The following is an 18421-nucleotide window of genomic DNA, read 5'->3' on the forward strand; positions in this document are numbered from 1 at the left end:
AGGCGTAACATGCGTGCGGCTCGTTTAACTGCCTTTTCCACGCCCCTTGTCCCCTTGGCGAACCCTTCGTAAATGGTTGTTCCCCTCGCAAAATGGAGTACCAGGCGGAAATGAGAGGGCATAGTTTTCGCATTTTCTTTTAAATTACAAAACAAAACTAAAAACAAAAAAGGGAGTTTAGGAAAGCAAGTCGACGCATTTCATACCTTAAGACATATACATTAGGGATTTTAAAAATAATACAGTATATACAATAAATTTTATTGAACATAGGAGTTAGTCACCTTAATACCAGAGTCAGTGTATATTGTACAGGCAATTTTACTTAATCAGTTAATAAATAAAACAAAATTGTATAATTTGTCTAATAAAGGGTTTGGGTTAAAATTAAAAAAATTTAAGATATAAACACTACAAATAAAATCAACTTAATTTAAACAATTTAAATTAAAACTCCTAGCATAGTTTAACATACATTCTATTCCCTATAGTGTATGCATTATAAGAAAAGACGAATGAGAAATCAAATATGCGCTTAGCACGATATATTCAAATTTTTTACGTTTCCTGCCGCCCCCGCAAGACAGTGAATTTTTATTTGACTTTTATATGCCATATAAAGTAGAACTGTGCGTCAGTACGCGAATTTTCAATACAAATCCTTCTCTTCGGTGTATGGATTTATTTATCGCCCTTACTGCTGTTTGAAGTTTTGCGTTGTCGGTGCTGCAACAGCTCCTGGTACTGCTCAATGGATCCATCCTCATGTTTGGATGTGAACACGATCGGTTTTTCAGATTTCTCCTGCTCATTGCTGGCAGAGACTTTGCTGCGCTTTGATTTCTTAAGTTTATCGCGAACGCGTTTTGCTAGTCGCGACTCTGCCAGCACCTGGCTGACCTTGGAGCTCTTCATGTAGCGTGTGCGCCAGGATTGCTATTAAAAAAGGGGTTTATTGGTGATTAACAAGTTTATTGTTTTTTGTAACATTCAAGAATACCTCTGAGTCCGACCGCTGTATTTTGTCGCGCTCATCCTCGCTTGTGTCCAGAGAGATAACGTCGTTATCCATTTCGTCGGGATCAGACATCTTTTCTTTCTTTTCGTTCTTGATACTCACAGAAGGCAGCTCGTCTTCCTTGGTCATTTCCTCAATCATTTCCAGATCACCGCCAATTGATATGACATCGTCGTTTTGATCTTCATCGTCTAGGATTGCAGGTTGGGATGTAACAGGTTCCTTTGCATCAGAGGGTGGATTTTGCTTAGCCAAAGGTACTTCTTCTGGTAGGTGTTCATCATCAGCGGATTTTTCTAGTTTTTCGGAACATTCCTCGTTATGCTGATCACCTTGTTCTTTAGAAATGACAGTTTCCTCTGGCTTGACTGAGTATCCAGATCCTTCTGAATTTGCTGGTTCTTCGGATTCATCCCGCACTTCTCCCTCCTCCGGCTCGCTTTCTACGAGTGGAGCTGGTGGCTCTAGTGGAGTTGGATTAATAATTTCGTTTGACTTCTGTTTTGTGCTCTCATCGTCTGTGCTGTCGCTGATTAGCAAGGTTTCTGGTTCCGTTTGTATGGTGATCACATCTGGTGAGGCCGAACGTGATAACTTTCTGGTTTCTTTATTCGGAACTGAGGATTCAGAAAGAGGAGGAGGAACAGATGCTGGAGCTGGATTTTCCTTTTCTGGCGACTTAGAGCTCTGCCGATAGTTTCTCTTAATCTTTATTTTCTTACGGGGCGTTTGCTGTTCCTTGCAGCTACTATCGGCATCTGCCTGTGAAATAGATGAACCTTCTCCAACTGCTTTACTTTCCTGTGTTTTGCGCTTCCCAGACTCCTTGTTCTTATTGCTGCGCTTTTCTTTTTCCCTATGCTTGACTTTCTCATCTGGAATCTCCTCATCATCATCCGACTTGACCTCTATCTTGGTGATTGGTTCCATTGCTAGCTGGGAACGAATGGCCCGAGCTCGTGCTTGAAGCTCCAACAGTTCCAGCACGCTCATCTGACCGCCAGCTATGGGAGAAAAAAAAAGCTAAGTAAGCTGAGAACCTTAAAAATCAAACGAGCACAGATGTAGGAATCAGTTTCTATCATGTGTTCATTACATCTTGTTTTGTGTTTATATTTTCATTAAGTTGATACTCACACTCCTTATTTTCATTCTCATTATTCGCTTTTTTGGCCTTAAGCTTCTTCTTGTCTAAAAAATTGACAAGATTAACATAACATTACATTAAAAATTGTAGATAAAGTATAGTTCAAATTAACTGCACGCCAGAATGCCCGTTAACCAGCAAGAGGTTCCGCCTGAGCTTGACAGCCAAACGGCCGAAGAGCAAGGCGAGGAGGAGGAGCTGCCGGAGGACGAGAACCGACTGGAAAAGTTCACAGTTAGGCTCAACGGGCAGCATGACCTAGAGCAGCGTTTAAAGGACTTTAAGGCGGCCTGCGAGGCCCATGAAAAGCATGCTAGGCGACGAAAACGTAGGCGCTATTACCACCTGGGCCTCGTGGCCAAGCTAGTGAATGAAACCACCCATGACGAGCTGCGTCGCATGCTGGAGAATGGAACTTACACCTTCCACGTCGATACGGTCTCAAACAAGCCAGATGAACTGACAGCTATTTTGAACACAATGAACATTGCGATCTCAGCGTATTCTGCAGAAAGGGAACTCCGACTAACTACCGGACTGGCACTAGAGATTAACGGAGAGTGCTGCCGCGTTGGCAGGTTGAGGAACAACTGCACCGTAATTCTGGCCCGAGGCTCGGTGGTCACTCTCACCACTGATGAAGCCTACCGCTACAAAGGCTATAAGGAGATTGTGTATGTAATCAATCTGCAAGCTTATCTTTCCTCAGTCCAGCTTGGTGACATGTTGCTGATTGGACGTGAAGTTAGGGGTCGTGTTGTTAAAACCCTTCGAGAGGCCTTGACCGTGATGATCATTGATGCAGGTCTAGTGGCTTCCTACGACTTTATCGAGCTACCTAGACAGTGCCACGCTCTGAATCCCGAAACCTACCCGGATCTGTTTGTGAAGGACCTGGAAATGGTCGCTTCATTAAACGCCAATTATGTAGTTCTACCTAAAATTCGATGCAAGAGCTTTCTTCGGGTCGTGCGGCAGAAGTTGAACTCTGACTTCAACCTGAAGTTAATCGGAATGATCGACTTCGAGTATGTGCGCAGTAACATGCTGGATCTGCTTGGAATCATTAAGCTGGTGGATTATATTTGGATACCGGACATGTTTAGCGTGAGCTGCTGCGTCTATAACTACATTATGGAAGACGTACTGCCTATTTCTATGTGCCAGAAGAAGCCTATAATTGGCACGGTGCCTCTGGAGCGGTGCAGCGACTTTAAGCGTTTTGAATTGCACGAATTCTTGTGGAAAGTCGACGCCATCCACATCCAGAAAAGTCCCTGGTGCAACAAATATCCGCTGATTGTCAAGAAGCTGATGCCGATCAAGGATTACAGAGTTGGAGTGGTTCAAAACAAAATGGTTCTGAAGAATATTCTGACTTCATACCAAACGGTAGTGAACTTCATCATTCGAACTATCAGTTCAATTGAGTGCCAGGCTATCTTCTTGTTCACTACATGCGAGACTGCCAGTGTAGCTCTTTCTCGCATAGAAATTTACTGCCCAGTATTTGTGATGATGCCACTAGAGGAAACAGACAATGCAGAAACTATTACATGCAAGGTGGAACTGGCACGTGCGCTTCACTTGCGCCGCAACATGCATCCGGTTCTGTACACCAAGGACCTCAACGAGTGCAACTACAGTCCGATTGAGTTTGGAGTGGATTATATGCGAAAGAAGGGCTGCTTGGAGGTTGGGGACTTTGTGGTTACCCTGGAAGTGGCCAAGGAGGACAAGGAGAATGTGGTCATCGGCATAGGCGAGGATGTCTGCATATTGAGAGCATTCTACGTTTCGCCGCATTTAGCTTGCGAGAAGTTCAAATACGGAGGCTAACTTTTCGGCGTGCAGTTGTGCAGATTAAACAGATTATATACTCTAAATTAAATGTAAAACAAGTCAAATTACTCACTTCTTCGAGATTCCTGGCCTCCGATGTCACTGTCTGAGGAAATCTCTTCCAAAGAAATGTGTTCTGAAATATCAGATTTAAATGAAAGGGCTCATCGGGTAATGAAGTGATCTAACTTACCCTCCTTATGCTCTACGTCGGAATCCTCGGAACTCTCGGTGTCTGTAGGACACTTGGTGTCTTCTATAATAGATTTTAGACGCTTTGTGGACAAGCAAAGAAGTTCCTCCAGACATAGTTCCTCGATCTCGTCCATTGGTGTTTTCTGTGTAAGGAGTACCTTTAGTAATTACTTTATGGGCTAGTCTTCTTTTACCTTTAGAAACTCGGGCGCCAGATTCATTATAGTTTTCGGCTTAAGAGTACCAAAAATCTGTTTCACCAGCTCCAGACGGTCATCTATATAGTGTGATATTGGGTGCAGAGTGCGGTCCTCCTCAATCTTCTCCTTCTTTATGTTAATGGGCTTAGGGATTTGGTCGCCTTTGCTGTGTTTTTTCGCCTTTGATCCACTCATTCTAACCAACTTTCAGTCGAAGACAATAAACAAAACAAAACAATTTTCGGTCTTTTAGCCAGAGTTGCCACTCTGATGAATAGTCGATGCACAGTGAGATGTATTTTGATTTTCCAGACTCTGCTAAAATTAAATTAAGGAGTTGTTAAAAGCTATTATTATAATTAAGAATTGAATACATTTTTATATATTTCTGACAACAGAATTAACATTTTTATATCAGTAATAAATGATCTTGTGTTGCTTATGTATTTTTATTTTTTGAGTCGGTTTCCACTGTGCGCTACTGTTAACAGTGTTATTGTTATTTGTACAGAGCAGCTGATTCGCAAGCGGTACAAGGCTGTAAAAAATTTGTGGAGTGTTTTTGGCGAACAATTAATAAGGTAAATTAACTTGCTTTGGATTTAAAAGCATTAAAAATTAGTCAGCAGTAGCGCAGAATGTTATTAATGTGTCATCGCCTGTTTAAAGTTCGTTTGGAGAGCTTGTGTACAAAGATAGTGAGCTGTTACGCGCATTAATGTTATTTGCGGCAGGTCGCTAGTCTTAGGGATGTTATGAATAAGGAATGAATTGAAAGCTAGCAGCCCATTAGACCAAATCGTAAATTGTAAATTCTTGTTTTCTGCTCAACATACAGCTAAATATGTAACAGAAACAATGTGGCTGTTAATAACATATTTAGCGAATTTCATTTCCTCAGTATGTTCTGACAGTTCAGACACGGGCACACTGATCATATGTTCCCGGAATGACTGCGAATTCGCGTCGGTAAAAATAGAAAAATACTCGTTGATGTGCTGCGGGAAAGCCACTACCCCGGCCCCAAAGTGGCCCCTTAAAAGTTAAACAAATGTGCGCGCCGCAAGATAGTCGTCGCCGAAAGAACCATAGTGACGAAAGCGTTTAAATTGAAGTATCAGCCGCCCCGCAATTACGATGAATGTTTCGCGCGGCGGCAACACAACGCTGGACCTCCAGCCCCTTCTGACGGACAGCGATGATAGCAAGGAGCAGGAGGAGAAAATCGGAGGATCAGGGGGAGTTTCGCTACACAATGGATCTGGTTCGAAGGAGCTGAGCCACCGGGAACGCGAGGACTCTGCGGTATTCATAAAGAAGATCGGCAGCGCGTTGTTCTATGGACTATCCTCCTTCATGATCACGGTGGTGAACAAGACGGTGCTGACCTCCTATCACTTCCCCTCGTTTCTGTTCCTCAGCCTGGGCCAACTGACTGCCAGTATAGTAGTTCTCGGCATTGGAAAACGCCTAAAACTTGTCTCATTTCCGCCTCTGCAAAGGAATACATTTGCCAAGATCTTTCCGCTGCCATTGATCTTTCTGGGCAACATGATGTTCGGTCTAGGCGGGACTAAAACCTTGAGTTTGCCGATGTTTGCGGCCTTGCGTCGGTTTTCCATTTTAATGACAATGTTGCTGGAGCTTAAAATCCTTGGACTAAGACCGTCGAATGCGGTTCAAATCAGCGTTTACGCCATGATCGGTGGAGCCTTGCTGGCAGCCTCTGATGATTTGTCGTTCAACATGAGAGGCTACATCTATGTTATGATCACCAACGCCTTGACCGCATCAAACGGAGTGTATGTGAAAAAAAAACTGGACACCTCAGAGATCGGAAAGTACGGCCTGATGTACTACAACTCGCTGTTCATGTTCCTGCCCGCCCTGGCACTCAATTATGCCACAGGAGATCTGGATCAGGCGCTGAACTATGGACAATGGAACGACTCAGTATTTGTGCTGCAGTTCTTGCTCAGCTGCGTCATGGGATTCATCTTGTCATACAGTACAATCCTGTGCACGCAATTCAACTCGGCACTGACCACCACAATTGTGGGCTGCCTGAAGAACATCTGCGTGACCTATCTGGGCATGTTCATTGGCGGTGACTACGTCTTCTCGTGGCTCAACTGCATCGGGATCAACATCAGCGTGCTGGCGAGTCTGCTGTACACGTATGTCACTTTCCGACGGAAGCGGGCACCCGATAAGCAAGCCCACTTGCCCAGCACCCGCGGCGAGAATGTCTAGCTTCGTCTTAGCTCAAACTCAAGCCAAAGCCATACGATATTTTAAGCGTATTCCGAACTACGTACTTCGTTCTGCGATCTTCGATTTCGTATTCGATTTTCCTATAGGCACACAGCGCATCGTATCTGTACATATATCTAGCCAAGTATCTAAAAATGTGTAAAATGTGCAATTATGTAATTTTAATCACTTTGTACATTTGTCCGCATGCAACTGTTTCCTGCATCGAAAGTGTCATAAGTAATAGAAATACACAGACATCCAGCTCCCTTTCCGCAATGGGTGGGCCAGATAACCAATTGTGTTCTATCTTCTGTACAGTTTTGGGTCATTCCTGATAAGATTTCCTCCCGCGATAAGGCCTACAACGTGGCTCCTGCTCATTAAGTAATATTACTTTTCTCACATGTGCTTCTCTAATTAGAATTTAAAGTAAAAAAAATTATACAGAACTACCTAGTGTGGAATTTTTCAATTATTTGTGCTTAATCGGCTGTTTATATATTCTGGGCAAACACGTCGACGCCTTGAGAAATCTACTAAACAAAGTACTGCAGTGCTGGACAGTCCAGCAGCGTCATCACTCCATTAAAACCAGACGGAATAGGTTGGCCGATCCCTGGTTACCCTCTATCTAAAGTTGGGTTTTTTATGTTTAAAAAAAAAAAACAAAAAAAACAATACTATCAGGCCAGAGAAAGATTACGAGTGGTAGTAATATAATTGTGATTATTGCGCCTTTTGTTTTTGGTATAGTTTTTCCTTTTTTTGTTGATTGCCAAATAATAGACCTCTGCGTATGGCAATGAAATTGATTGTTAAAGAATCTCTCGCTTTGTTATGTTATAAAAGTAAATAAATTTGCACAGCTGAAACTTTGCCATAGTTCGTGCATATCTCTCAGCTAAATACATGCTTTTAAGATGGGTATCTGCTTTCCCAGAACTAGCTAATCTACCGGACCAAATGCTTATAATCTTAGTTATTTAAATCTAAGAAGCTCATATTATGTGAGACTGTTAGTGAGTTATAAAATTGTTCAGCTTTTAAGACCCCAAAGATTTGTCATGGTGTTCTAGCAACGTTTCTTCCTGAAATAACTTTTCTTCCAAATAGTGTCTAGCCATTCATCCAAAGAAACAACAATGACGACATTGAAATTGAGCATAAAATCCCAGAATGAGGTGCCAGTGCCCCCTGCAGCACTTTGTTTGGGTTTTATTTTGAGACCCCGCAATATTGATAGGTGGTGAAGTGAGAGACTCGTAGTAGGGACAGGTAATGAGGAAGCCAAAACAGGTTTACACAGATTTCACCGTTGGGCGGACGGAGTGTGCGGCAGGGTAAATCGTTAGTCAGCATCAGCCCTGTCCGCGTACCCACATTATGGACAAATTGTTTGCTCATACACACTGCTATTGAAAGTGGGCACGTACGGCCAAGCGACAAGCTTTAACCGAAGACAGGTAGTCAGGGTCATGTTTATGTGCTACGATGACGATTATGATGATGCCGACGATCGTGCTGATAAGGTCACCGGGTGCACCTCCCCATGTCTCCTCTATGAATCCACAGATCATCATGATGCAACGCTGTTGGCGTCTTCCAAAGCAGCTGGCCCTGCGACGAGGCCTTACTACAAGCCAGGCTAAAAGCCAAACAGTGGCCACGGAAATGCCCGAGGCAGAGCCACTGGATGCCTTCGAGCGTCAGTATCTCAAGGAGCGCATCGAGATATCGCCCTTCCAGCGTGTGATCTTGGGAGCTGGATCTTCCGTTGCTGCCCTGCTGAATCCAAGACGGTAGGTTATACTTATCATACTTTTGTTTTTACTTTAGCATTAAATACATAAAAATATATCGTTTCAAGCCACGACATGATTGCCTGTTTGGGTGAGACCACAGGAGAGGATGCTCTTTGGGCTATTTTGGACACCATGCAGTCTAGCGAGGAAGGTCAGCGCATCATGGCCGATAAACCACGCATCCACACCAGCACAATTGACTTTAAATACTTGGAGGGCTTGCCACCAGATACGTTTGGAGCCTCTTACGTCAAGTTCTTGAAAGATAATGTAAGTAATTAAGTGATAGTGAAACAAGTGTAAGAACACACTACACGTGGGAAGGTTTGGTTCAAAAACATTCCTAATACAATTGTAAAGATAACTTGAAGATAATTTTAGAATTGGAATTTGCAGTCCCTATTTTTCGGTAGCTGTTACACCTTTAATAACAATTAAAGAAGTGTATTCCAAAGGTTCTTTAGAAAATGACGGTTTTGTTAATTAGTAACTATCCCTAAAATAATTATAAAATCAAGAAGTTTTTTTAAGATTACCAAGGTATAAGTAGTAAGTAAAGTATATATAACTTTACTGAATATCGGTTGGGTTTGTGTGTCAATCGATTCGTCGGTAATTTTGGTAATCAACTTTCAGCAAGTCACGCCTGACAGTCGCATGGCCGTGAGGTTTTTGGAGGACCCTAAGCTGGCCTACCTGATGACGAGGTATCGCGAATGCCACGACCTAATCCACACGGTGCTGGACATGCCCACCAACATGCTCGGAGAGGTGGCCGTTAAGTGGGTGGAAGCTCTGAACACTGGACTGCCAATGTGCTATGGAGGTGCGGTGTTCGGAGCAGTTCGCCTACGTCCCAAGTGAGTTCACTGAACTGCGGCGCCCAATTATGCCATCATTCACGCATTTGTTTATCTTTTCGGGTTCTTAGGCAGCGACGTGCGTACTTGAAGCATTATTTGCCCTGGGCCCTGGAGAATGGTAAGCGGACCAAGCCCTTGATGCCTGTCTACTGGGAGAAACGTTGGGAGCAGAATATCCACGAGCTACGATCCGAACTGGGAATTACTGTGTTGAATAAAGTCTGATGAGGCCTTTTATTTTTAAACTTCAGTTTGATTTGGGAAATTATCGATTAAGGCTATCGGTTATGGAATCGCGATCTTAAAGGGACGATCTGGCAGCTCATGTTGTAAAGCTATTATTTGTAATGTTTCCACTATAAGAATTTTTAATTTATTAATTAAGACGAACTAATCAAAACAGTTAAAGAAAAGAAATTTCTACAAAATAAGTAGAAGAAATTGAAAATTGAAGTTGAAATTGATTTGAAGTTAAATCCCAAACACGCTGAATGCGAATTCAAGCTTAGTGAAAACATCCTATTTTTGGAAGTGATCGCATCGAAATCTGAAGCAATCTGGCAACTTCCTGTGCTCTGTTTGGCTTTGCTGATGTGTTGTGTTATGTTTTTGGCTCGATTGTCGTTTAATGGCTAATAATCATTAAGTTCCGCACAATGACTGAGAAATTCAATGGTTTTAGCCACGATGAAATCCTCAAGATAACAGGCGTGAAGGAGGGGGGCGTGGGAAAGAGAGCGGCAAATCTGGAAGCAGGTTAGATCACCATGAATGAACTAAGAAGCGTGTAAACAATTATCTGTTTATAATAATAACCCCTTACATGTGTGTGCGTGAGCAGCAAAGCAGGCGCTCCGGAATCAACCCGGCATACGGCGTATGCCCGACAAAGTCTTCCGTCAAGCAGATCAATTACGGAAGCAACAGCAGCAGCAGCAACAACAGCAGCCCATCCAAAAACCGGATGTACCAAAGAAGTCCAAAGCGGAAACGGTGACTCCCACGGAAAAGCCAAAAACTCCCACAACGGAAGATGACGTAGCTCATGGATCGCTGAATTTGGACCGCGCTCTTTCCGATTCATTAATGGAGGCACTCTACCATGGGCATGCTACAGCTAAAGATAACAAACCTACTGCCACGTATACGGATGCTGAGGCCACCTCTACCGACGACAGTTCGATTCTGAAGATAAGTGGCGGTGATAGCCAGTCCGTGGATGATGCCAGTATCCTGCCGAGCAGTAAGGAGTCTTCCTCGCGGGAGCGCCTTAACACAGACTCACCATTTAAGGGTATCTCTCTAAAGGATTTCGAGCAGCATCGTCGAATGATCGAGGAGCAGAACAAGCAGAAGAAGCAAATGCTATACCAGGCTATCGAGCAGCACACCCAGAAGACGGCGGCGGAGTCACGAAAGATCGAGGAGATCCGCCATGAGTTGTCTAAGCTGGAGAGCGATCTGGCCGTGGACGTGGCCCTGCTAAGAAAGCAGATCGACAATGCCTGCATACATTTCTCCAATGTAGAGTAAGTGGTGGTATTTTAAAAGTTTATTAAATCCATATTAATGACTTAATTGACAGAAAACAATATGTCAAGATTGAAGCTCAATTTCTGCGGGCAAAGATAGAACTACACAATGCCTCGGAAAAGAAGGAGCTGCTCACTGAACATCTTTGCACCGTGATTGCCCACAACGAGGACAGGAAGGCACAGAAGCTCACGGAACTTATGCAGAAAGTGGGCCTGGCGCCAACCGATGATTGTCAACCTATTAACATAACATCTCCCAATCAGAGTGTCGATTGAGTCTAATTCGTTTGGTTATTTTGAATATTCAGCCCTGTTTCCCCTTATTTGACCAATAGTTTACATTTTGTTCTCGCTCCAAACAGATATCAGTTAAAATATTGATATATATTAATTGTAATTTTGAAAACAAATTCGAATTGTAAATTGAAGCAGGGCTGATATATGTTATATGCTCTCTAATATTAGTGTGTAATTACTGTTCATAGTGTAAGTAAAAAAGTGCAAATTGCAATAAACTATGTATATGTTATGTGTAAAATTTACATTTGTTTTTATTTAAACAAAAAATGAAAAACTGATCATTTTGAAACTATACTATATGAAAAAAAGGAAGTATATTTATTCGTCGAGTAATTACTATTATGTTTAGTTTCAACTAGGTGGCAACGCCATTAGTTAGCGCAACAGCTGATAATTTTTTTGAGTTAAATCAACGTGCGGGAGAGCTAAACAATATAAACAAAAACATAAAATTGCTCAACGGAATTAAATAAAGAATATTCAAATAATGGCTGGACGCGGAAGGGGTGGAAAGACGGGCACCCTCACGGCCGAGCAAATGGCCATGCTGGGCTGCACAAAGGACTTGCCGGTGCAGACAGCACCGCCTCCTACATTTCCGCCCCTTTTGAACAGACCCACTAACATAGAGGTGCACATCAGTCCAACTAAATTAATTTAGAAATAATCAAAATGTTATTTTTATTCCTCCGGCAGACAACCACCCCACAAAATTACCAGCTGCTGTGGAAAGAGGATTTCCTAAATCGAATGCGTGATTCCCCTTATTATATTGTATCCGCCAGCCATAAGGGGCAAAACCAAGAACACAAAGATTGGCGAGAGGTAAGCTTTAAGCTAATAATTTACAATCTCAAATAAACTGTTTAAATCCCTAGAAAGCAATGGCGCGGATGAAGCTCAAGACCCAGCCAGAATTCAACTACAAAACCATGCCCCAAGAATTAAATATCTCCAGTCGGAAACGGCGTGGTGCAGACGTCCGGCCAAAGCTACTAGCCAAGAAGACCAATATCGAGGACAGACTAAAGGTTCTGGAGCAAAAGGAACTAAAGTCTGGTGGCGGCGAGCAGGATGAAAATAAGCAGGGTTCCGACTCTGAACAGGAGGAGGAGCAGGATGATCCAGAGGCGGCGTTGGATGACGAGATGGACGAAGATAATGACTACGGTGCCACCTATTTTGATAACGGAGAAGCCTTCAACGATGAGGACGACAATTTAGATGATGGTCCCGTATACTGAGCTAAATAAAACCATCGAACGGAATACTTTCGGATCTGTGATTTACTATGTCGCCACTTTAAGCTTATTTAACACAAATATTTTGGGTTCTTATACAAGTAGGGGGACTGCTTTAGTCCAGGCTCTTGGGGACGTAGTAGTTGAAGTGGATCAGACCAGAGGACTTCACCTGCAATTATGAATTACGGTTAGAACTGTAGGGAATAATGAGCAGAGCGGAAGGAACTCACGAATCCAATGGTGCTGGCCAGGACAAGGATGCCAGTGATAAGGGCGGCGTTGTACTTGGCGTTCTTCTGGCTGTGCTGCTCCTTCCAATCTCCAGCGGGTACGGGCAGATCATTCATGGTGGAGTGGGGACCATGTCCACCGTGATAAGCAGCACGCGACAAGGCGCCAGCTGAAATATAGAATAAATAGTAATTAAAATGGGAGTTTGATAATGATAAGCTTTAAAAGGAAGATGTCAATTGGTATATGATCTCATACAGGTATTAAACTACTTATTTCTTGACATACATTAGTAAATATAAATTAGAATCGTGTGGATCGTATTGGGAGCACAACATTTGTTATTTATTTTTGTAGATTAAAGGGTGAACCATTGCTCCGCAGTTCCTTCAAGTCCCTCGCTTCGCTCACCCACATTATGTAATTTTTAAGGTTAACAGTTTCACGGAAAAGGGGTGTTAAATTCGCATGAACTCACCATTTTTGAGCAGAAGCCCCTGCTTGACAATGTGCTTAACCAACATGATTGCTCGAAAGTTGCTGGAAATAGGTAAATGATGGTTTATTTTTAAGCCAAATATTTTTTCGCGTAAAAACTCACCCAAAGATTACTTGTGTTGAACAGTGTGGCCGTGCTAGCGTTTTATGGAAATCCACACTTTTAAGGTAGAGATGTGCCAAAAGAAATATAAAAAATTATCTGTTTTTTTAAATAAAATGCTGGAGAAAACGAATTGCTTATAAAAAAGTACATTCTTTAAGTGAATTTCTTTTGTTATTTTTAAATTTACGACCTTTAAATTCTTTTAAACCCCGTATTTGACCATCACTCCCCTCGATCATCCCTAAACGATATTCTGTTAACGTTTTTGCAGGAATTCTGTTAAATCAGCTGTTGATGCGGAGGCGTTCTACAATTGCTTATTGCAAGTGAAAACAATTGGCAAGTTGTTGATAGTTGGAAGGACTTTTTCCGTCACCAGTGCCCCGCCAGACATTCCCAGCCATGTTGTCTATCGGCGCCTTGGCCAACATTAAGCACACGCTGCAGAAAGAAGTTTTCCTGGCCACCGGTGAACGCCTCCTTTCTGTGGTGACGGTGGTCAAGAAGAAGGACAAGAAGCCTTGCTACCTGTGTGTGGTCACCACGGCCCCACCAGTGCCCGTAGTCACTCTTTGTCTGATTAAACAGTCGGAGCAGCGCGAAAGCGAGTATAAGCGCAAGCGGAGCTGGCAGCTGGATGAGATTAAGTGGGTAGATGGGCGGAACGAACAGTTCGAGACACACGAGTTTGATCTGCAGCTCGAGAAGTTGTACAAGTGGTATGCTCTCAATGCACACGAGCGGCAGAATTTCCTTGCAGTGCTTAATCGTCAGATCCAGAAGAGTGTGCGTGGCCAGAGGGCGGAGTTTAGGAATGTGCCCGCTGCCTGGCTGTCAGAGAAATCTCCAGAAAAGGTGGCTCTAGGCAGAGTGATCCCGAAAACGCAACACACCGACGACGAAGAGGACGAGGAGGAGGAGGCCCAGGAGTTTACCGCTTTGACAGACAAGGAGGCCAATGAACTGGGCAAACTCTTCTCTGAGTGCGACTTCGCCATCAAGGATGCCGAGCAGTTCATTGAGCAGTTGTCGCGGGAGCTGCACGATCTGGATGGGGTGGGTAAATGCCACTTGTTCTGCTTATAAGCATTACTCATAATTTCTTATCTTGCAGGCGAATATGCAAAGTGTTCTGGCCTCGGAGCAGAAGGTTCTGAAAATGATGGAGCACATAGACAACGCCATCTCCGAGGCTGACAAGTTTGAGAATCGTCTTGACAGCTATGACGATATTTTGGGGCATGTCAAGGAGACCATGGAGAAGATAGGCGGCAAGAATGCCATGATCGAAATCGCCAACAATAACAATATTAAGCTGATGAAAGAACTTAACAAAGTTATTGTTAGTATGGGTAATATATGGTATTTAATGGGTGTTAATGTTACAATGATTCCCTTAGAGCCAACTGGACTTGCCGCACAGCCAACAGCAGGCTCTGGATGAACCCGATCTAAAGACCGCCAATGGACGCAAAGCGGCCATAGCAGCTGCTCAATGCCTGCAGCAGGCCATGAACAGCGACATAGATCCTGCCTTGCTTCGTTTGGAGGCAGTACAGGATCAGCGCAAGCGCTTTGAAAAGTGGAAACAAAAGTTTTCAGCCACCGTTAGCCGGTTTATGAATAACCTATTCATTCATCTGGGCAACGAAATAGGTGACAGTCCGGTGACCAGCACCGAATTGACGCTACCCAATCATTCCAACGTACATCGAGAACTGACGCCTTATACGGAACTGATGCACTGGACAAAAGCCATGGATCGGAAGACTTACGACGGTCTGATGCGGGTCTACACGGCTTCACTGAGCAAGATCTATGACAGGGATGTGAGGAACTTTTTTAATTTGGTAAGATACTAAAATCCTATCTAAATTGTTGTGAATTAATCTTACTCCTTCTCTTCAATAGGCTAAAATTCAGGTGGCAGAGAAGCTTCGAAATTCCCGGGAAGATCTGGACATGTCCACGTCTTCTAGGAAGTCGGCAGTATCCACAATACCTTATGGCACTTTGGGAATCAATAGGGATCAGTGGGGACCGGGTGTTGAGAGTGCCGATCGAATTCGTTTCGATGCCCTGCTGGAAAAGGTTTTAGCTGAGCTGGAACCCATTGCCCTGCAGGAACAACTATTCTGCATTAACTTTTTCCAAATGGACGTTATCAGTCCAACGACGAAGAACACGCAGACCACGTTAGAGATGGAGAAGGCGGTGGACATTTCACAGTCTGTCTTAGCGGGAGCGGTCTCGCCATCAAGTGACGGTGTACCTCAGAAACGAATTGATCGTCAAATTAATGAGGATGTGCGAAAACTGATGATGGGACTGTTCGGTTGCCTCGAACCGGAGCTAGTTAGCTTCATTCAGAGCTTTGAGCGTGTGGACAGCTTGTGAGTAATCAGGGTGGACAAATTGATCCTGCATATATTTATTAAGAAATGCTCTCTACTTGCAGCTACTCTCTTTACGTCTTTGTGCGACTCACCCAGCACGTCATGTCCGCTCAGGACACACATTCCTTTCTCAGCATGACCTTTGCCTCCGCCTTGGTTCAGGTGAAGCGCAGTTTTGACCGCTTTATGCAGAACCAGTTGCAGTCTATCCGGGAAGCCAAGTTACACAAGCGCTCAAAGGCCATTCTGCCGTATGTCGAGAACTTCGAGAACTTTGCTCAAACGGCGGAAGGAATCTTCCGTAAGTCAGATCGCCGTACGGATATGGAGAAATGGTACTTGCAATTGGTTAATGCCATCTTTGAGGGTATTCATCTCCATTCGCAAGAGCATCCAAAGACACCTGTGCAGGTGGTGCGCATGGAGAACTACCACCACATGTACGCCTTGCTAGCCCAGCTTAAGGTTCCTGGTCTGGATGCTTTAAAAAAAGAAGCCAAGAAGTGTTACAACGATGCGCTAAAAGCTTATGTGACTCAATACTTCGGACGGCCTTTGGAGAAACTGAATGTAAGTCAAAGTCAATGACCCTCAAAACACACTCACAGCTGTTTATTCAAATATCCGTTTGCAGCAATTCTTCGAAGGCGTGCAGCAAAAAGTGGCACAGGGAGTCAAAGAGACAGAGATCAGCTACCAGATGGCCTTCTCCAAACAGGAGCTTCGCAAGGTTATTGCCCAGTATCCGGCGCGAGAAGTAAAGAAAGGCTTGGAGAACCTCTACAAAAAAGTCGAAAAGCATTTAAGTGAGGAGGAAAATCTGCTGCAGGTGGTGTGGCACGCCATGCAGGAGGAGTTCATTGCCCAGTACAACTATCTGGAGGAGCGCATCCAGAAGTGCTACGCCGGCGCCATGATTAACTTGGAGTTCAACATTCAGGACATACTCGCCTTCTTCTCGGACATAGCGCGCTCTCACTGATCAAGGGATTGGTATCTTGAAATCAGGGAACGTGTAAACCGGGTTTTATTTTTAAGTGCAATAGTATTTAAAGCGCTGTTTCTGCTGATTGGAAAATATATGGCGCGTATATTTAAACAGATGTGGATCTGTAAAGGCTCAAAACAGTAAAAGAGAGGGAGCAAGAGAGAGATCACAGATACTAAGTTCCGGGGAGAGTAACTTTAAGGGGAGCTTTTCAATAGTCAGCATCTGATGTTGTTTGTTGTATAAGTTCTAGATAAATATTGAACTTCCCCTATTACATTTTTTTAAAATGTGGGTAAGATTTTTGTAAAAAAGTAGAATGATTTAGGTACTACACTGATTATTAGCTTCAGTATTTATTCTAAAAATCTAAGAGTTGAATTGTCTCTTACATGAAAACGTAAAACCCTAAAGATCATATACTCCAGGTTTTTTCGTGACTATAAAATTAAAAGCGTCACTTCAGCTGATCGTAAAATATATATCACGCATATTTAAACAGTCCGGTAAGGTCAAAGAGATAGCTCTTCAAGATCATAAGAGATAGCAGAGACCCGAAGAGATACAGAGAGAGCCCTGCAGCTTGAAGAGTGAGCTTTCTGGGGTTGCTTTTCAGCCGCTAGCAGTTGGAGTTCTGGGTCGAGCTCCCAGCCAAGTTGCGCGCCAACGTCAGTTCAAAAAAGCCGTCACTGGGATCGGTTGTCGCCCGTCCGCGTCGTTTCGCCTCCAACTGAATTATAAGCGTTTTTATTCCGTGCATTTTAAATTGTTCTATCCGTACGTGTTTCCGTGTGTGCTCATGTGCCCTGTGTTGATAACTCCGTGAAATGCAAATGGTAATTGCAAAATGCCGCAATGCATGCGACTGAATGTGGTGCATATTTTACGAAGCTCCGTCAGAGGGAGAACAAAAAGTTAGACACCCGCCGATCCGCCGTTCCGAACTGATCCTCCCTCCTGTCTGGGCTGTCCCATGAATATAAGGCCACTATAGCGACCCGTTTGACCAGTTTCGTGCTGCGGTTGTCGCTCCTGACTCGATTCTCCTTACCTTCCCATATCCCCATCCATCTCCTCCTTTCCTTTCCTTTCCTTACCTTGCCTTGCCCTCCGTCTTTGCATTTCTTATGCACACAAGTTCCTCGCTTTTTGTGTTTTTCGTGCGCTCCCGTGCTCATGTTCTTCCACTTTTTCGGCTGCCTGTAGTACAGTGGATACCGGTTAACTGTTATTCCGGTTCGGAGGAACTTGAAGAACTTATTTACATATTTATTGGTGATTTAAAACTAATCGAACAACTGACATAGTGTAAACTAATTCGAATTTCGTTCGTGATTAAAATCCTGATTAAATCCTTACCAAGCTATGTCGTCTATACAAACACTATTCTCTAAAACAATGTCAAACTGTAGTTCCTTAAAAACAGTGTTAAAAATAAATAATGGTTTTTAAAAATATTGTATTTTAAGTGGAGTTTAATAAATGGCTTACTTGCTTTTTATACTCATCGAGATTTCCTTATTTTGTTAAAGGTCCCTTCTTCGTGTTGCACTTTTAAAGTTACTTATATATCTAAGCCAACTTCCACTGTTTCTTTCCTTCTTACCATTCCACTTTAACAACTGCCTTTTGTTTTTCGCCTTAACTGACGGTCATCAGAGTGGCTGTTGCAGTATATTTTAACGAAGTTTCGCTGAAACCTGGCCCACCTTGATAAGCCCCTGGAAAGTCAGTCAGTTGCGATCGCTCGGCCGATCGTCTTGGCAAGTTCAATGCTACGATATTGGCGGTGCATTTTCG

The 18421-nt window shown here is 43.4% G+C and overlaps 8 protein-coding genes across 9 annotated transcripts; 6 read left to right on the forward strand and 2 right to left on the reverse strand.

Annotated features, from left to right (window-relative positions):
• Positions 1 to 240: 240 nt before the first annotated feature.
• LOC108108635 (enolase-phosphatase E1) lies at positions 241 to 4682 on the reverse strand. Its single transcript, XM_017216736.2, has 6 exons — positions 4397 to 4682; positions 4201 to 4345; positions 4081 to 4143; positions 2156 to 2209; positions 1001 to 2022; positions 241 to 936 (listed from the first exon to the last, which is right to left on the reverse strand). The coding sequence occupies exons 1-6, from the start codon at positions 4595 to 4597 to the stop codon at positions 682 to 684; spliced, it is 1740 nt and encodes a 579-aa protein (XP_017072225.1). The 5' UTR covers positions 4598 to 4682; the 3' UTR covers positions 241 to 681.
• On the forward strand, positions 2158 to 4072 carry LOC108108636. The gene has a single exon (XM_017216737.2). The coding sequence runs from the start codon at positions 2289 to 2291 to the stop codon at positions 4002 to 4004; it is 1716 nt and encodes a 571-aa protein (XP_017072226.1). The 5' UTR covers positions 2158 to 2288; the 3' UTR covers positions 4005 to 4072.
• A 242-nt stretch (positions 4683 to 4924) lies between the features above and the next one.
• On the forward strand, positions 4925 to 9560 carry LOC108108593 (ubiquinone biosynthesis protein COQ4 homolog, mitochondrial). 2 transcript variants are annotated; one of them, XM_017216690.2, is made up of 5 exons: positions 4925 to 4983; positions 8231 to 8457; positions 8526 to 8730; positions 9097 to 9320; positions 9392 to 9560. In XM_017216690.2, the coding sequence occupies exons 2-5, from the start codon at positions 8237 to 8239 to the stop codon at positions 9546 to 9548; spliced, it is 807 nt and encodes a 268-aa protein (XP_017072179.1). In that variant the 5' UTR covers positions 4925 to 4983; positions 8231 to 8236; the 3' UTR covers positions 9549 to 9560. The 2 variants fall into 2 exon arrangements, with proteins under 2 accessions (XP_017072179.1, XP_017072178.1); XM_017216689.2 differs by lacking the exon at positions 4925 to 4983 and having other exon boundaries at positions 7219 to 8457.
• Positions 5306 to 6950, forward strand: LOC108108591 (UDP-sugar transporter UST74c). Its single transcript, XM_017216687.1, has one exon. The coding sequence runs from the start codon at positions 5540 to 5542 to the stop codon at positions 6653 to 6655; it is 1116 nt and encodes a 371-aa protein (XP_017072176.1). The 5' UTR covers positions 5306 to 5539; the 3' UTR covers positions 6656 to 6950.
• Positions 9561 to 9884: 324 nt separating the features above from the next.
• On the forward strand, positions 9885 to 11396 carry LOC108108592 (RAB6-interacting golgin). Its single transcript, XM_017216688.1, has 3 exons — positions 9885 to 10079; positions 10165 to 10852; positions 10909 to 11396. Exons 1-3 carry the CDS (start codon positions 9980 to 9982, stop codon positions 11132 to 11134), a joined length of 1014 nt encoding a protein of 337 aa, XP_017072177.1. The 5' UTR covers positions 9885 to 9979; the 3' UTR covers positions 11135 to 11396.
• A 142-nt stretch (positions 11397 to 11538) lies between these two features.
• On the forward strand, positions 11539 to 12426 carry LOC108108521 (DNA-directed RNA polymerase III subunit RPC7-like). Its single transcript, XM_017216593.2, has 3 exons — positions 11539 to 11789; positions 11855 to 11983; positions 12037 to 12426. Exons 1-3 carry the CDS (start codon positions 11646 to 11648, stop codon positions 12400 to 12402), a joined length of 639 nt encoding a protein of 212 aa, XP_017072082.1. The 5' UTR covers positions 11539 to 11645; the 3' UTR covers positions 12403 to 12426.
• On the reverse strand, positions 12427 to 13299 carry LOC108108523. Its single transcript, XM_017216595.1, has 4 exons — positions 13235 to 13299; positions 13112 to 13173; positions 12633 to 12802; positions 12427 to 12571 (listed from the first exon to the last, which is right to left on the reverse strand). Exons 2-4 carry the CDS (start codon positions 13155 to 13157, stop codon positions 12515 to 12517), a joined length of 273 nt encoding a protein of 90 aa, XP_017072084.1. The 5' UTR covers positions 13158 to 13173; positions 13235 to 13299; the 3' UTR covers positions 12427 to 12514.
• Positions 13300 to 13514: 215 nt separating this feature from the next.
• On the forward strand, positions 13515 to 16736 carry LOC108108520 (exocyst complex component 1). The gene is made up of 6 exons (XM_017216592.1): positions 13515 to 14293; positions 14352 to 14579; positions 14638 to 15087; positions 15149 to 15630; positions 15696 to 16203; positions 16268 to 16736. The coding sequence occupies exons 1-6, from the start codon at positions 13640 to 13642 to the stop codon at positions 16613 to 16615; spliced, it is 2670 nt and encodes an 889-aa protein (XP_017072081.1). The 5' UTR covers positions 13515 to 13639; the 3' UTR covers positions 16616 to 16736.
• Positions 16737 to 18421: the final 1685 nt, after the last annotated feature.

Source organism: Drosophila eugracilis, unplaced genomic scaffold (genome assembly GCF_018153835.1).
Source record: "Drosophila eugracilis isolate 14026-0451.02 unplaced genomic scaffold, ASM1815383v1 contig_2154, whole genome shotgun sequence".
Lineage (NCBI taxonomy): Eukaryota > Metazoa > Arthropoda > Insecta > Diptera > Drosophilidae > Drosophila > Drosophila eugracilis.

What these genes read in the sequence shown, in the direction of transcription:
- LOC108108636 (XM_017216737.2), top strand. Translation starts at nt 2,289, where the DNA reads ATGCCCGTTAACCAGCAAGAGGTTCCGCCTGAGCTTGACAGCCAAACG.
- LOC108108635 (XM_017216736.2), bottom strand. Translation starts at nt 4,597, where the DNA reads ATGAGTGGATCAAAGGCGAAAAAACACAGCAAAGGCGACCAAATCCCT. An exon ending in AGGCCAGGAATCTCGAAGAA is followed by an intron (nt 2,210 to 4,080) that starts GTGAGTAATTTG and finishes TCAATTTTTTAG; the next exon opens with ACAAGAAGAAGCTTAAGGCC. An exon ending in TGAGAATGAAAATAAGGAGT is followed by an intron (nt 2,023 to 2,155) that starts GTGAGTATCAAC and finishes TTTCTCCCATAG; the next exon opens with CTGGCGGTCAGATGAGCGTG.
- LOC108108591 (XM_017216687.1), top strand. Translation starts at nt 5,540, where the DNA reads ATGAATGTTTCGCGCGGCGGCAACACAACGCTGGACCTCCAGCCCCTT.
- LOC108108593 (XM_017216689.2), top strand. Translation starts at nt 8,150, where the DNA reads ATGACGATTATGATGATGCCGACGATCGTGCTGATAAGGTCACCGGGT. An exon ending in GCCCTGCTGAATCCAAGACG is followed by an intron (nt 8,458 to 8,525) that starts GTAGGTTATACT and finishes TATCGTTTCAAG; the next exon opens with CCACGACATGATTGCCTGTT. An exon ending in GCAGTTCGCCTACGTCCCAA is followed by an intron (nt 9,321 to 9,391) that starts GTGAGTTCACTG and finishes TCGGGTTCTTAG; the next exon opens with GCAGCGACGTGCGTACTTGA.
- LOC108108592 (XM_017216688.1), top strand. Translation starts at nt 9,980, where the DNA reads ATGACTGAGAAATTCAATGGTTTTAGCCACGATGAAATCCTCAAGATA. An exon ending in AGCGGCAAATCTGGAAGCAG is followed by an intron (nt 10,080 to 10,164) that starts GTTAGATCACCA and finishes GTGCGTGAGCAG; the next exon opens with CAAAGCAGGCGCTCCGGAAT. An exon ending in ATACATTTCTCCAATGTAGA is followed by an intron (nt 10,853 to 10,908) that starts GTAAGTGGTGGT and finishes CTTAATTGACAG; the next exon opens with AAAACAATATGTCAAGATTG.
- LOC108108521 (XM_017216593.2), top strand. Translation starts at nt 11,646, where the DNA reads ATGGCTGGACGCGGAAGGGGTGGAAAGACGGGCACCCTCACGGCCGAG. An exon ending in ACAGACCCACTAACATAGAG is followed by an intron (nt 11,790 to 11,854) that starts GTGCACATCAGT and finishes TTCCTCCGGCAG; the next exon opens with ACAACCACCCCACAAAATTA. An exon ending in AACACAAAGATTGGCGAGAG is followed by an intron (nt 11,984 to 12,036) that starts GTAAGCTTTAAG and finishes TTAAATCCCTAG; the next exon opens with AAAGCAATGGCGCGGATGAA.
- LOC108108523 (XM_017216595.1), bottom strand. Translation starts at nt 13,157, where the DNA reads ATGTTGGTTAAGCACATTGTCAAGCAGGGGCTTCTGCTCAAAAATG. An exon ending in GGGGCTTCTGCTCAAAAATG is followed by an intron (nt 12,803 to 13,111) that starts GTGAGTTCATGC and finishes TCTATATTTCAG; the next exon opens with CTGGCGCCTTGTCGCGTGCT. An exon ending in TGGCCAGCACCATTGGATTC is followed by an intron (nt 12,572 to 12,632) that starts GTGAGTTCCTTC and finishes TCATAATTGCAG; the next exon opens with GTGAAGTCCTCTGGTCTGAT.
- LOC108108520 (XM_017216592.1), top strand. Translation starts at nt 13,640, where the DNA reads ATGTTGTCTATCGGCGCCTTGGCCAACATTAAGCACACGCTGCAGAAA. An exon ending in AGCTGCACGATCTGGATGGG is followed by an intron (nt 14,294 to 14,351) that starts GTGGGTAAATGC and finishes CTTATCTTGCAG; the next exon opens with GCGAATATGCAAAGTGTTCT. An exon ending in AAGAACTTAACAAAGTTATT is followed by an intron (nt 14,580 to 14,637) that starts GTTAGTATGGGT and finishes TGATTCCCTTAG; the next exon opens with AGCCAACTGGACTTGCCGCA.